General features: G+C 34.7%; 1 protein-coding gene across 4 annotated transcripts in view; it reads right to left on the bottom strand.

The window, feature by feature from the left end:
• Window positions 1-890: 890 nt before the first annotated feature.
• Window positions 891-16,854, bottom strand: part of LOC126762675 (mitogen-activated protein kinase kinase kinase 13-B) — a 34,681-nt gene continuing 18,717 nt past the window's right edge. For all 4 annotated transcript variants that reach the window (XM_050479591.1, XM_050479592.1, XM_050479593.1 and 1 more), the window contains 6 exons: window positions 8,092-8,541; window positions 7,827-8,027; window positions 7,108-7,761; window positions 6,879-7,041; window positions 5,465-6,432; window positions 891-4,491 (listed from right to left, as the gene is read on the bottom strand). In XM_050479591.1, the coding sequence (XP_050335548.1) occupies window positions 3,963-4,491; window positions 5,465-6,432; window positions 6,879-7,041; window positions 7,108-7,761; window positions 7,827-8,027; window positions 8,092-8,541 (2,965 nt within the window). In that variant the 3' untranslated portion in view covers window positions 891-3,962. The remainder of the gene's footprint in view (window positions 4,492-5,464; window positions 6,433-6,878; window positions 7,042-7,107; window positions 7,762-7,826; window positions 8,028-8,091; window positions 8,542-16,854) is intronic.

Below are 16,854 nucleotides of genomic sequence, written 5' to 3'. Positions count from 1 at the left end.
TTTTTTTTTGGAAAACTACGAAGATGATCTTTTGTTCGTCAATTTCACATATTCTACATAGAAGAAATGTTAGAAGTGAATGGAATTTAAGATTCTTAGGACCGCGATGTCGTCGGGATTTGTATTTGATGAATGATTATCAGCTGATCAGGGATATCTTAACAACCACAGCGATTCAATTCATGAAAAAATATGCTATTTATTTAAATGATATTAGAATAAATTTTAAAAATTTACCCACTGTCTTGCAGTCAAAAGTTTTGACCAGTCAATTTGGTCCTTAACAAACGTTGCTACATTTAGGATTGTAATTGAGGCAGTCGATTCCAATAAAATGAAACTCTCCAAAAATCAAATTATGTGCTTAGGGTCAACTCAAAGGATTGCTTTGGAGAGTTTTGTAATCAATTGAGTGATCCTTATATAATATTGACTAAAAATATAATTTTGAGTGGAGATTCGATCTTGTACATATATATATAGACACAAATTAAATGAGTATAGATATTTGTTAGTAGTAGAAAGTAGGTAAAGGTAGTTAAAAGGTAGGCAAAGCAGATACCAAATCTGCTTTTATGTCAAAAGGTGTAAAATTAATTATCTGCTAGTGGCACAGATCAGGACTGGAAATAATAATACAGTAAAAATTAATTAAATTCACATTTTAATTATGTTTTTTTATTACTTTGTAATTGAAAATCATTTTTAAACTTTTTAATCGAAAATCATTATTAAAAGTCATTTTTAAACTTTTAATCCCAAATATCTTATAGAAAAAAGCCTAAATCTCAAAAACGGGTTTGAAAAAATTGTAATTCCAAGAACCGGCTTATATTGGGTAAAAAGTCTTTTCGTATTTCTAATAAAACTTCAACTTATTTTTTTATAAATAGTAAATAAATAAACAAATATGCATCATTTTGGTCAACCACTTTTTGTCAATTTCGTTAGAGACATTATTCCATCAGTGTAAATCGAAATTTTCAGAACGGAAGTTGTGCTACACGAACTAATACAGCATTGTCTCCGTAAACTTCAAAAAAATTTCAAAATATAGGGAATTTTTCATTATTTTCACTCATTTTTGAACAGCTGTAACTTCTTTCAACTTCCCCGAACCAACACTACATATATGGTATGACACAATGTTATTGCTAGTACTGGAGATATACGATATATGCAGCGAAATCTATTGACAAAATACGAAAAGACTTTTTCGACTACCAAATATATAAACGAAATTACTTTTATTTAATTTTTTGAGTTTTATTAAAATAAAAAAATTAGATTTACTTTAAAAATATTTTACATTTATTTGAATTTAATTTCTAATTTTAAACAAAAATCTTGAATTAAAAAATTCGCAACCGCGGCTAAGATAGATCTAATATGAAAGAAAACAACTTCATTGAGATTATGTACGGACGGACTCATGATGAACTTAACAAACTGTCCTCATGTAAAAAAGGAAGTCATATTTATGGTACATATGTATATATATGCATAATGAATCAATTATATACTAAATTATTTATGTATATTTATTGTTTGCTGAACTAAATTAAACAATATATTACTTACAACAAATAATAGCCAAACAAAAACTATTTACTTATTTTTTAAAACCATAAAACTATGAAATGTGTATGTATGTATTTCAGTATTTAAATTACATGAACACATAAGACAACTTAACTTAAATAAAGATATGAGCAACATACATACTTAAAAATATATGTAGGTATGTATTTCTATTAAAACATATAAGTACATAATATAAACGTATATGCAACTGTAAGTATGTATTCGTGGAATAGCAGGCACAGGCAAGCAATCTCATCGCTTCCATTACGAAACTAAGTACATTTGTAATCATTGTAATCAAGTACAATTTAATAACTGGACTTTATACACAAATAGCTTAAGGTAATTATATATGGACAGTTTACATAAATTTATAATGATGTTGTTGTTATAGACTATTATTTTCTTTTTGTAATTTTGTGTTATTGTAATTTAAATAGTATTTATTTTAAAAGTAATTGAATATCAAACGCTCAACAAGTAACTTGAACTCTTTATAAATGGCGAGACTCGAGATAAGTGCATCACAATTTAAAAACAAATATACTTACATATATACATATATGTATATGTGTTTATATGGAATAGTTGCTGCGGGAATGGTTACATATGTAAATCTCATAAATATTTAAATTTTAATAAAACTGTTTACTGGTTTTGTATATATGATCATAGTCACAAATATAGGCAAAACATTAAACTATTTACTCCGGCACAGTACCGTGAATTGTGATGAACATTAGTGGATTATGAAAGATATAACGTAATCCTTATATAATGAGTTTCAAAGTAGGTTGACTATACTTTGAGAGGCGTTATGTCTTATTTGGATTCGTAGTAGCACACGTACATTGCAAAAATCTTACAGCGTGACGGCTGAACTTTACATCAAATTTAGCTTAAAGGTTTTTTTCTCTTATGTAACAGTATTTTACGCAAAAATTGCGTTATTAATATGTTTACTAAAAAGTAAGGAAGATAAAACTCATATGCAAGAAGAAAATATTAAATCGTTTCGAACAAAGATCGCTATTAGTTACCGGGGGCTTACTGAGTTTGGTACAATTGTATGCAGCTACCTTCAATAAATGCAATGAATAATATACTATAAATATAATCCACAGACCACAGCATTTTTTTACAAAGAATTTTTTAGTTTACGTCTCGATTTACGCCGAATATCTCCTCTTACACGTAAGCTACCTTAAAAAACTTGGAAGTATTGCTATATTTATTCATTATATTCATCAAAGAATGATCGAAATGTAGATTGTCATGGTTTATCACTGTTAATTTCGATCTTTCTCTAGCAGAAAATGAGTGAACAATCGAACTGGTTTATGGCTTGAAAAATATTTAATAAACTTAGCAGTATGTAAAGGTAATCGATGATATAATCATGCGTCCAGCGGATGATCATTTGTTCGGATCACTTTTTTCATAACTAAAACTGCTTTTTCTTATCAAAAAACAAATACTCGACTGTTAACCTTTTAAGTTTTACTCATCTCTAATTGTACGGCTTTCGAAAATTAAAAATACTTGTGCAAGACAGTTTGAATTTCTGGTCATTTAAGTTCGGGTTTCTAGAACCTGAATAAGTATAAGGAAATAAAGCAATTTTATACAATTCTCGTAACTAACGGTAACTATGGACACTGCGTTAATTTAATGAATGCTTTTGCCTTAGAGAAGTAGGATTTGTATAAGTTCTCACGGTCCTTTATGACAACATTATTGATTATAAATAATAAGATTACAACAGTCGATCGAATGAGATTGGCAACCATTCCTTTTCGGCAAATTGAGCATGCGATAACTTTGAAATCTTAATGAAATACCAGTAGGTATTTGAAAATTCATATGTAGTATATAAGTATATATGTTTTTAAATAATGCGCACATACAACAATTTACTTGCTTATCGTTCAAACTAAATATTATATAATAAACAATTAATTACAATGTAATGGGTACTTAATTTAATGTAATCCTTTGTAAATGTGTGTAATTATGTAAGTAATTATACATATTATGACTAATTACTAATGACAAGATGTCTGACTTGTTTGTTGTACACTTATCGTAACGGTTACTTAATAAACTGGTAGTTGTAATATTAAATACAGGACATTAAAGTTTTTTTCTGAGATACATATGTATGTACTTGAACTAAAGCGGAATTGTTTTGCGTTTATAATTTGTTTTTCGTTTTCCTCTATTTTTTTTTGTTTTTGTTTTTACATACTACTTTTTATGTGTTTAATGGAACTATAGCCTCATACAACATAGTATAAGTAAATATACATTTGTATCTATGCGCGGAGTAGTTATAGTTCCTGAGCCTGTTTGGTACTTGCTAATAGGCTTTCACAAGCTTAGACCATGTCCACTGCGCCGTCCGCTTCGTATGTTGGTATGGAGATGACATCGCTGCGTTTGGGCACGTTGGATGGGCCGACATTACATGACTCGGCAACGGGTATATTGATTGCTCTGGTTGTTGTTGCATACTTTTGTTGTGCTTGCTGTTGTCGTTGTTCGCGCCTTTGTCGTTGTGTTGCTGCGGCAGCCGTTGCTGTTGTTGTAGTTGGTCTACGCTCATGCTGCGTTTCGAGATCGTCAGCATCATCGCTGCTGCTACTCGACGAGACATCCTCCTCGCTGTCTGTTGTGGCGGTCGCAGCGTTGATCGCCTTCTTGTTTGCCTTCATTTGTTTGAGTACTTCATCAGGATTACTTTCGAGCGTAGAATGTTGGCTGGACGGTGAGTGACTATACTCGGAGGTGTTCTCTTCATCCGATACTACGGTCGCATTGCGTTTGTGTATTGGAATTTTCGGTATGATTGGTATTTTGTACCCGCGACGTGCACGCATGCCGCGTCCAATCGGTAAGCGTCCAATGCTGGATGGAAAGAAAAAGAATTGATTTAAGTAAAGTCGTTGCTTATTTTATCACAAAATAATATCAGAGAAGAATGACAGTAGTTTCAATTTTTATTGGCAGAGTCTTTCTGGGTAGGTGAAGTAAGCAACATGGTGGAAGATATTTCGCGTAAATGAAACCACACCACAAATCCTATACAAGAGGAGACGTCGCAAAGCTAATCGGTCGCGACTGTTCTCATGCTTCTTTTTGATTGTTTTCGGATCGAAAAACTTTAAACCAAATCGATCATTTTGCTATTGAAAACGAAAGCGACTCAAATCAATCAACGAGACAAGTATTTCTGTCTCCATATGAATCTGTTAAAGAATTTCAACGACTACTAGAAAACCCTCGGTAGGGCCAAAAGCAATCAACAGAAAAAGTGGCCGAAGCACAAATGCATGTTAGAAAAGAAGAGATCTACATGGAGCATAATGAAATAATGATAAGACCAACCCCTCAATCTGAAGAATGAAAGTCAGCTGTGGAAAATCGTGCAGAGAATGACGATTGCAAAATTTTAATTAATTAATTAATTATGGAATATGGAATTAATTATCCAGCACCCGACAATGTGTAAGTCTTTACGGATTAACGGCGGATCACAATATTTCCCTTACTTTCTGTCAAATTGTAGAAGATATTGATTAATTTGAAACCAACAGAGAACTGATTTCTGTGAAGTGTTTTTGGAAAGTAATATTAAATGTATGATTTAATGAACCTCGCAGAGTATATTTCTCGAAACTGTTTTAACCTTCTTCACATAGACTTGCTATAGAAAAGAAACAGATCAACTTTCATGAATAAAAACCTTAAAATTTTGGTCAATTATCAGGTAGAACTAAGTGACGTCCTGATCCGGAGTGGAGTTTTAGCTAAACGCTCTTTTTATGGTGTGAGACAAAAAACAGTGTTTTGAAAGCATTTTACTTTCTACTTCGCTTACCTTCGGCGTCTTAGTCCATAATGGTAGTCGGTATCCTCACCCTCCTCATCCGACCAACTGTCATCGAATATATCTTCGTTGGATTCACCATTCGCATTGTTGCTCGCTTGTTCCTCCACTGCCAAGGGCTTGTCCAATGTGTGCTGGTGTTTTCGTCGCACACTACTCGTTCTTGGCGTCATTCTTTCCAATGCAGCATCGCGACTGCTTGTGCCATTGCCATCGTTTGTGTTCTCATTGCCATTATCAGACGGTTGCTGACGAGTTGTCGCCAGCTCACCTTGATTACTGATTGACGTTGCAGTCTGTATGCTCAGTCGATTTTCATTGATAAACTTGATCACCTTTTCGCCAAGACGATCGAGGTGCTCATTGGAACTACAATAATCGGGTAAGTCAAGTCTTTCGTTGCTATTGATAACATCGTCGAGTAATTGGTCGGGACTAGAGCATGCATCCTGGAATGTCACATCCAACGGTGTCATGGAATTACCATTCAGACTGGTTGGTGTAAGCGCCGCTGCCGTTGCATCTGTCTGTTGTGGTTGGTCATTTTGATGATGTAGCGGCTGTTGGCTACATAGCATAGCGGTTTGTGGTTGAGCCGACTGGCGCTGCTTTATGCGATCTGTTAAATATAAAACTTCATAGGATGGCAAACCAGACTCCATGGCAAGTGTCATAGAGATATCATGCATTGCACAGGAGGCATTTGGACTAATATCCATTTCACTAATATCCATGACATCGGTTTGAGTTTCAGTGTCGACCAACTTAACATTCTTACGATTTTCTGGTTCGCTTTGATATCGCCGGTCTCGACTTGGACTATATTTGGGTGCAGCGGCGAAACCACCGGAACCAACCCGCCGATGTCTGCTTTTCTTCGGCTTCTGCGTGGCTACACAATAGGATTTCGTCTTATTCAGATTTATAACCTGTGCGTAGAGCGTTGCCTTCAGTGGGCTCTGTCAAAGAGAATACACGAAAGTGAGTATATATTAGTACATATGAATAATGGGATTTAGAAAATATGAAAATGTTGGTGCCATGGAAATAAGTTAGCATCAAATTTGAATAATTTCGTGGTTTTATTAATAGAATGAAATTATTAACATTTTCAGGGTTACCATCGATATATTTTTATTATGAAAAAAGAAAAACTAAATATCTCGAATCTTGAGAGATCTAGGGTTGCCCTTATAAAATTCTCACAGCAATACTGGGAAAGGCATTTCATTCAGCAAGGAATAATGAGGCGTGCCTTTCAAACATTCCAGTTGAGCTGAGTACTGAAGATTTTTATAGACTTTAACCCTAAGTATCTAGAAAGAGATTAATCTCTTTTTTGAGAAGAAACTTATGGATTCATTCAAGTTAATCCTACTAAGAGATAGCTATGTACGTAATTTACCTCTGGCGTTGTTTCGGGGTCAGGTGATGACGATTGTTGTTGTTTTTGAGCATTTCCTGGTATATTAATAGGTGGATTAAGTCGTCTACGGTAGTTTTGTATTTTTCGTAGCGTGCTGCCCAAACGTCTCGAGGGTTTGTAACCTGGCAGTTGCTTTTCGCGCCTAAAAACGAAAAATATACAAGAGTTGCAGTTGGCATTTCTCATAAAGTGAAACTGTGAAACATACATAGCGATCTCCTTTTCTTTTTCCTGTAGTTGTGTCATGCATTCACTTAATTCTAAATACAGTCGATTTGTCTTCTCCAACTTATCCTCGTAGACCAGCCGTATGTCCTGCGCATGCTGCCACTCAGCCGTGCGCCGTCTGATCAAATCCTGTTCATATTTATGTATGCTGGTGCCATTTTGTGAGATTTCCTTGAAATGCATACGCACTTCCTCATTCCAGGATTGCTGTGCCTCGAAGTAGCCGTTGTCGGTTTTGCGCAAAAGCTCCGGACCAGCTATCTCCAAATGCGTTAATATTTGCCCGAACGAGGGACGATTTCGCGGTTTAGTATGCCAACATAAATTTACTAATAATTTGAAACCCTCTGGGCAACTGGACGGTATCGGTAGTTTCAATGAGTTATTGCCCACACCCCAAATTATGGCTGACGAGTCGACATCTTTGTACGGTATCTCACATGTTAGCATCTCCCACAGTACAACACCATACGACCAGATGTCGACCTTTTCTGAGCACGGCTCGTTGCGTATCACCTCGGGTGCCATCCAAGCTACGGTGCCAGCGAAGCTCATTTTCGTGCTCTTCTCATTCCACTCTTTGCTTGTACCAAAATCACTGATCTTCACTATCTCTTGATGGCCAATCAGTATACTGCAGAGAGAGGAGGAAATTTAATAAAGACTAACCAAGATATTTTTAGAAACTTGTATACGTACTTGGGACTCTTCAAATCACGATGTATGATCTTATGTGAGTGCAGATATTGCATGCCGTGTGCAATTTGCTTCGACCACGAGACTAAACGAGATGGCAGCATCACTTTCTTATTCCGCTGATCCTTCAGTATATTTTGTAGTGGACCATAGGGACAAAACTCCATGATTATACAAAATACAGGCGGCTGTGTGCAAACACCTCTGCGGAAAGACAACAGTTGAGTAAGAAATTATAAAGGAAATGTGTTCGTTTTTAAGTACTTACTTGAACTTAATAATATTTTGATGATCCAACTTTCTTAAATGCTTAATATCTGTTTCTTTCAGTTCTTTCACCTTCTTCACAGCAACAATTTCGTTGTTCAACTTTCCACTGAAGACGGCACCTTGCGCGCCGCTGCCGAGCCACTCCAATCCCGTTATGCATTCAAACGGTATTTCCCAAGCGTAATCTTTCGGATCCTTGATCTCGATAACGCCAGTCTTGGTCATAAAGGAGAGTATCGGTTTCATACAACCCAGTAGGCTTGTCATCACTCCAATACCCTTATCATGGTAACCATTTGTGGGCGTCCATCGATGTTGACATGTATTGTCCGAACTATCTGTGCCGTTATTTTCTGGTTGTGGGCGATGAAAGTCGATGTCTGTTGTGTAGGAGAGATTAGCGCCACCTATTCTCATATGTTCCAGTCCATCTTGAATGCAGGCCATGCTGGAAGAGTGAATATTTAAGAGTAGTATTAGTTTTTGAGTAACGATGTGTGATTGTGACATAAAGTTATTTACGATTAAGGTAAGGAGTTGATTCTGAAGATATTATCTTAAGAAAATAATGTTATGTATAGATTACAGTTTTTTGACGTTAAGAGGATTACGAAGTTTTAATACATCATTCAAAAAAAACACCATGAGGAAGTTTAAGTTATTTAACTGATGCAGACAGATCTTAACTATGACGAACAGGAGTTTAATAAGCTCTTGGTAGCCAGTTCAAAACTTCAAACTTTATTTAACAATCTGTACATAAAGAAAGTTCCGGCTATTGAACAATGCTAAAAGAAACTGAAATTGAGACTACGGGGATTGAGAACTCTATCACCTTTTTAGTTTCTAAAAATCTCTATTTGTACTTGGTATAAGGCCTGGGTCGGCCCGAGACCATTTACCGCCCTAAGCAAACGCCAGATTTTTCGCCCTTTTGGAGCATATTTTTCCTGAACAAGAATGTACATATAACTTTTGAAAATTTTCCAGAAAATAAAATAAAAACACATAAATTTTAATTAGAAAAACTGCACTTTCCACTGGCTATCGAAACAGGAAGTGTTAGGAACACCCGTATAGGAAACATAATGATCCAAGCAAGTGGTATCCATGTAACCGGAATGTGACTGGTGTCATATTATATAACATTTGATAACTATGCATACAGATTATTTGAATAATTAATATGTATATTCACAACAAAAATACCACGAAAAGATAGGTATTTTAAAAATTTAAAAACGAGTGAATGAGATATAAACTACTCCAAATAACGGGGATATTGTAATATTAAATTCGTATTTACGTAAGTTGTAACGTGCTGGGACACCTTCTTACTAGTTTGACGCTAACGCAATATATTTTAATTTGTTGAAAATCACGTTTTTCTTTGCTTGCCTTGTTGAAACTACGTGGAAAGAAATAACATCGAACGGAAGATCGCATAAATGCTTGACACCAACCGCCTTACTGTTTCCCAGAATTTCGATAAGTTTTTTAGTTTTTATTTTCAATGAAAAAAGTTGGCACGTTTCTAATATAGAATAAGGTACGTCGGCTTCACAATACCTGAATATTGACAAATACAACAAAAGCGTATTATAGACCAATATCACGTTCAAATAACAAGGGAGGAATCGCTAAGTTCAGGTGTAACCGAACATTTCATATTCTACCAACTTGCCAGGATCAAAGCGAAGAAAACACGTTCAGGTACATATGGTTAGTTGGTTATATAGAGTCTGAGCAAGTTTTCCCCAGATTTTATCCATTTTATTCACAAAGGTAAACTATTATTAGAAAAACAAACTCTCTCAATTTGCCGATATACGCGATACGCAACTGGAAGTTCGAAAATCTCCACTAAGATTAGAAAAGGATTCCCTCCGCATTTTGATAATATATCGCTCAGATTGACCGATATTTTCGATAAAGAGTTCGCAATTGGAATCTTGATCCACATATTCGTTTTCTGGGAGCTTCAATAGTTTGCTCCGATTTGGACAATATTTGGTCTTAAGATGATATAAGATATTTTAAACGCACTATTCGGGCAAAGTTTTATCACGATACTTTCATTGGTTATTTGCACACAGGAAAGTGAAAGAATCAGATGGATATTGTGTTCAATGGGAAGTAGGCGTGGTTGTAGTCCGATTTCCCTCGTTTTCGTACTGGAAGAAAGGAATGTCAAGATACTACTATATATCGAATCTGGTTGATATCAGTCGCGTAGGTATTGATATATGATATCGCACAATTTTGACCCCGGCTCCTATATAGTCGTCTTGTATCATCCTAGATGTAAAATGTCTCCGGAGTGGATGGAGTTTTTTTACAGTGTTGCTGGGGTGCTTCAGGGATTTGTTCTGAGCGATTTTGGATATTGTAGTTTAAGTGGTTTAGAAGAAATGTACATTAAACCTCTCAGAGGGCGGGGTCACGCCTATTTTTCGAAATTTTTAGCCCATAAGTGCCCTTGCTACTGCGATCCCTAGTGCAAATTTACAGTTCCCTTGAATTAATGCTTAGTTATGGCACTTTAAACGTTTTCGGTTAGTGGCGTTTTGAGAGCGTGGCAGTGGTCCGATTACGCCCAATTACGAACTCGTCGTTCCTTTTTTGCAAAGGAACACGTGTAGCTGGATTTTGATATTTCAATTTTACTCGAGTTACAGCTTGCGCAGACAGATAGACGGACGGACAGACATACATCCAGATTTCAACTCGTCTCGTTCTCCTGATCATTTATAACCCTATATGTAACTCGATTGTTTTTAGGCGATACAAACAATCGTTATGTGAACAAACCCATTAGTTTCTGTAGCAACATGTTGCAAGAGTATATAAATGACTTGCCCCGGTAGACAATAACATAAAAGAGACTCATTCTAAGAAAACTTATGATCTAGGAATCCCTTTATCAGTCGTATGTGTATAATAACAAAATCACACTAGAAAGTTTGGGGAATAAGGGTCCAGCATAGCAAAATAAAATTTCACCAATTTCTTAACTTTGACATAAATATGTAAACACATAAGGGTGAAGAAGGCTTATAATTTTGAAATAGGTATTTTCTAATATAATCTACACAAAGGATCGTATTGTTTTTCCAAAAAAAAATTTACATTAAAAGTTATACGCAGTTAAAGTTATACATACATCAAATGTACTGAGCATTCATGCAAGGGATTTATACATTATGTGTTGCTCATACGACATGGTGGCCCTAGGCTACCTAAATGCACACATATGTATGTGAAAATAAACAGCTTGCTTGCGTAGGAAACTTAAGTGATCATTTGGACATCCTAATGTACATTTGTTTTTAAGTCATAAAGATTTCCATATTTTGATTTCAATATTGTTTATCACACCTTATCTTAAGAGAAGATAATGTTGCAAATTAGTGGCGTGAGCAGTTTGTTTGGAATTTTATCATCAAAATAAATAATAGTTGCTAAATGCTTAGAGCATATTTCTTGACACATTAATGGTTTCTCAGAATTCACATGTAGTTTTTATATATTTTGTTTAAGTATTTGTCTGTATATTACCCAAAATTTCGAAGTTTTGTGTTCAATTTAGGACTATTTGTACCTAGACGAAAAAATGCTCTATTAAGATGATATGATTTTTAGTAGGAATATGTGCACATATCATATATATTTTGCATTTAATGTAGTTCGAAAATTGTGTGGAAATTAAGAACTTTAGGTGATTAATTACATCCAGTTCTTTAGTTGTACAATTTTGGTGCTAACAAATGTTGAGGGCGAGCTCAGTAAACCCACATTGCCTTCGGAGTGGATTGTCGCTTTTCTAAACGAAGTTTCGCACCGAAGCCGTGGATCTACTGTTAACTTAATGGCAACCACATATGCTTGACGAACTCTACAATTGTCAGGAAGCCTGAAACTGTAGTTGATGGAAAGGACCCGATAATAGATTTCTTCAGCAAAGCGTGGAAGGATTTGGTTAACAATCATTTGTTTACTTCTCGCTTTGATGATGAGGTATTTTTTGGAATGTATAAAACTTTTTTTTTATATAAAACACAGAAAAAACAATGAAAGAATATATAGGTTTGCGTTATTAGTTAGAAAGTAAATAAAGTATGTCAAATATGTGTATGACAATCACAACTGCGCTTCAAGAAATCCACCCAATTTTGATGGGCCAAATTTACAAGATATATAATATAAATATTTCGAAACAAAATATCACAAAAAAAACGTAATATTATTGTCATATAGAATATCTGAATAGAGAATAAAAAGTTCATGTTCAAATTTAAATATATAGAATATACTACATTCAAAGTAACAGTACCAGTTTGTTGAGATTTCCACATTATTGCTACTTATATACTTGTACTCGCAGTATACCTGAACGACGTAACTAGCATTTATGTATATGGCCAAATACAAATACACACCTATACTATGTAAGGGTATAAGTAAACGGTAAAGCACAATAATAAAGCCCAAATAATATTTTTGAACTGTTCTTTACTGATAAGAAGTGAACACGCAATTTCTAAAAAAAGCTATTCAAACGGGGAAGTACCTGGACATAATTAGTGTAGACATCAATCTAGATACAAAATAAGAATTCTATAATTTTAGTAAGTAAGTTTTAGCTATTTCTTCGTATATGCAAAGTTTTATTTTTGCAATATATGTATATAAGTATTTTTTACCAACAAAATATGTATATTAAAAAAAACTAAAATTCAGTTCACGAAAATCGTAGCGCCTGTTTGGTTGCAAGGAAAACACAAAAAGCAGTTAACACTTAACAAATCAAACTTTAAATTCTAAATGCTTTCGATTGATTAATATTTGGTTGTAAAGCGTTTATTTACATTCATACTCTGGTGTTGCATAGAGTCTATTAGGTCCTTACAACGCTCCATGGGGATTTGAGCCTATGCCTCCATGACCACTAGCCAAAGTGGTGTACTATTTTATGGATTTTCTGTTGCTACAACTCATTTAACATCTCTCCATAAATTTTCGGTTTGATTCAGGTCCACTGCCTGCGTTGGCCAGGACACTTTGGCGATCTTTTCTGATGCAAACCACTCGTTACCCTGCTGAGACGTCCTTTTTATAAGTATTTCCCAGCTGGCAAATGGCAACACAGCATCCTTCAGTAGGTTTACATATACTGTTCGATCCATGATGCCATTGATCAAATGTATAGGATCGGCTTAATGGAACGAAAAGCGAGCCCACACCATAATGCTTAGACCACCATGTTTAAACGTTTTGGTAGTGTACCGGGAATGATATATTGTGTTTGGTAGCGTGCGGACATTCTTTTTGCATCCCGTTTCTTAAAAAATAAGAAATTTTGCTTTCATTAGCCAATTCATATTCTCGCCATTTTGTAGATGACCAAATGCAATGTTCTTTTGAGAGCTTTATTCTTGCAGCCATATGTTTCTTTGTTAAAGTGTTTCAAGTTTACACAATTTTTTAGGATGCTTAGGGCTGTTTTTTTCTCATCGTTTAGTCTATCTGTTCTCTAATATTGATTTTTTATATTTTCCCTCACAATTTTTCGCTTTATCATTCTACTTTGTACCATTGAATTATCATTGGGGAAATGTATATTTCTATAGCTTCGATTCGCTGTAATCGTCATACCTTCACTATCAATTTACACTTCTCGATGGAATAAAATCTGCTTCTACCCATTAAAAAGGAAAGAACACTTTAGATATAGTTACTTATAGGAACCTATATCGACAAACACTGCTATTTTAATGAACAGCTGAATTTTATACTTTGAAATGTCTTCTTCTTCATCTTTACTGGCGTAGAAACCGCTTGCGCGGTTATGACCGAGTTAACAACTCCCCGCCAGTCGTTTCTTCGTTTCGCTATTTGGCGCAATTCGAGATACCACTTGCAACCGGGTCCTTCTCTACCTGATCTCTGAAGCGGAGTGTAGGTCTACCTCTGCTTCCACCGGTGGATACTGAATCGAAATGTCTATTCTGGTTGATTTGGCAAGTCAGAATACGTTACGAAAGATATTTAAATACAAGAACCTGTTGCATTGCTATTTTCATGAACACAACTCTAAGTGTGAAGGCATGCAACTGTGTTTTTATATTCAATAAAAAAAAAACGATGAATTACGAAGAAAACCCCTTTCTCTCAGCACATGTCTGTGTTGAAGCGTATCCGTTTATCTGTAGTATATACTTAGGCATTTCAATTGTTAAAAATATGTACATAATTTTCTGGGAACGTCGGAGTTACAACTAAATAACGAGCACAGGTGTTAAACATATTATGAATATTTTAATAATGAGTAATAGAGAAGAGAACCCGAATAGAACTTCGATTACATTGTAACTTGCAAACTTATACCTACTCGTATGTTCCTAGGTACGTACAACTTTGACTAAGGCGAACATACATATACATCCAAGTGTAAAGTTTGAAGCACATACTATATAACTTTGGACACGAAAAATGTTCGGAGAAACTGACGTTGAATACATACACATAAAATTAATAAATTGTAACAATGTTTTTATTTTAAATTCAAATTACCTATTACTTATTATATTCAAAGTGAGGGGCAGAGATTATTAACGCTATGTGGTCGCGTATAGCATCCATCATATAAGCCTGATAGAAAAATATTAGAATCCATGGAAATACCGCGAAAAGGTAAAATATATCCATTTTTTTGGTTTTTTACTTCGGTACTATTTAAAAATGATGAAAAAAGCTCAATTTGAGCATTTAATACTTCCAAAGAGATATTGACAATTACAATTTGAAGATAGTTCGGCTGAATGTACGACCGCTCCTTATCAGAATGTTTTAAGAATCATTAAGAATTGGATTGATGAACTAGTCCAAAGAAGGTATATCTCAGTGGACATGTGTTCTGAAATAACTGTGTCTCCAATGTTGAAATAGGACATTCTGATAAAGGATTTTCGAAACATTTGCCTATAAGGAAAGCGCTTTAGCATTGTCGAATATATACGAGTTTGAGAACCATCTCAGAAAAAGTATTGTGTTAATGATAACACACTGGAAATCAAACAATGAAATATTCTTTATCGATAAATCTAGAATCAACATAACTTTTTAAGTCAATGTGATATCATAAAACATTTTCCATATAAGGATTTGATTTTGATCGGTCACTTTGTATACATATGTCATAGTGTTCCGATCTGAAAAATTTATTTGGAGATTCTAACGTTGCTTTGGGCAATATTCTATGGCAAATTTGGTGAAGATATTTTGGCAAATAAAATCGTTTAACATACTATAATTTGATTTTGATCGGTCAGTTTAAAACATATGACAGCTATATTTTCTGTAAAAAGTTCGCAATGGGAACGATTTCGGTATCTGGGGGCTTGCATAGTTTTGGTCCGACTTGAACAATTTTTGATCATACGGTAGCACGGCTCAAACGCACACTTCGTTCAAAGTTTTATCCCGACATATTAATTGGTTCTTGTTTTGTGGAAAGTAAAATAATAATAATGAATTTAAAATTGTGTTATATGGGAGTAGGTGTGATTGCAAATGAAATGAAATCTATGGAAAATAATCTTACGTACCTAATTTGGTTGAAGTTGGTCGATATGTCCTGAGATATGCGATTTCACCAAAATTTGGGTGTGGTAAGCCTACATTCTGGCGTGAAAACTAAGGACTATATTCGCGTATTTATATACAGACTAACATGCCAAAATAAACTCAAGTTGTCATGCTGTTCATTTAGAAATAGTTACTTTAGAGGCTCTACGACGCGTCCTGATGCGTGTAGCAAACTTATATAGGATAAGTATCCTTCCATGGTAGACAAACAGTCGTAACAACTTTGAAGCATTTTCAGAACAATATTAACGCCGATCCGTAATGATTCTTAAACCACTATTTAGAAGAATTAGATGATAGATTTCTTCAACATTGTAATATTTTATCAAACATTCAAAATCTTCTTTCAACAAACATTTCAAATCTGAATACAAAACAATTGAAACACACTAGAAGAAGTTTTGAAAAACAGTGGCCGAACGACGTCACAGTTACTGAAGAGTTTGAAGCTGAAGTTTCTTCTTTATGCTATTTCTCTGTAATTGATAGAATATAGAAAATAATTGAGGGTTTGCACTGTGACCTATGGTCTATTGTGTCCCTCTTAAATCACATATGAGCACAAAGCTTCAGCACACACAGTGGCGGATCCAGAGTATAATTTTTGTTTGTTTGAACTCTCCGCAGTTTCCTCCCGTGGATCCATCCCTGAGCACACATACATATATGCTTCTATACATTAAAATAAAAACATATGCAATAAAATTAAACATAAATATGCACTCCAGTTACCCCAAAAAATATTCATTGAAACCCTAAAAATGTGTGACAAACAGTTATACCAAAGCATGTATCATACCGGAATCAGCTGCCACCAGAGCAAGATCGCTTTCGACTCTTCTCAGGCTGAAATTTTACTTGCGGAATGCGACCTTGCTTTTCTCAATATTCATAGAGATATTGATGCTTCAAGCTAAGAAATTTTGAACATCATGGCCTCACAGCCCGGGGGATTGGATATCATTTTATAAGCACTTTTTGCTTGAGAAAATTTTTATTTAGTTGAAAAGTAAATATAATTTAATGGATAATTAACGTAGTGCATTATAATAAACAATAAAAATGCACTTTGGCAGCAGTAACTTTTTATCTTTTTCATCCCTTTTTTAAAATG

Source organism: Bactrocera neohumeralis, chromosome 6 (assembly GCF_024586455.1).
Source record: "Bactrocera neohumeralis isolate Rockhampton chromosome 6, APGP_CSIRO_Bneo_wtdbg2-racon-allhic-juicebox.fasta_v2, whole genome shotgun sequence".
NCBI lineage: Eukaryota > Metazoa > Arthropoda > Insecta > Diptera > Tephritidae > Bactrocera > Bactrocera neohumeralis.
Note: the sequence above shows the minus strand (reverse complement) of the source record. Positions and strands in the feature narration are given on the sequence as shown.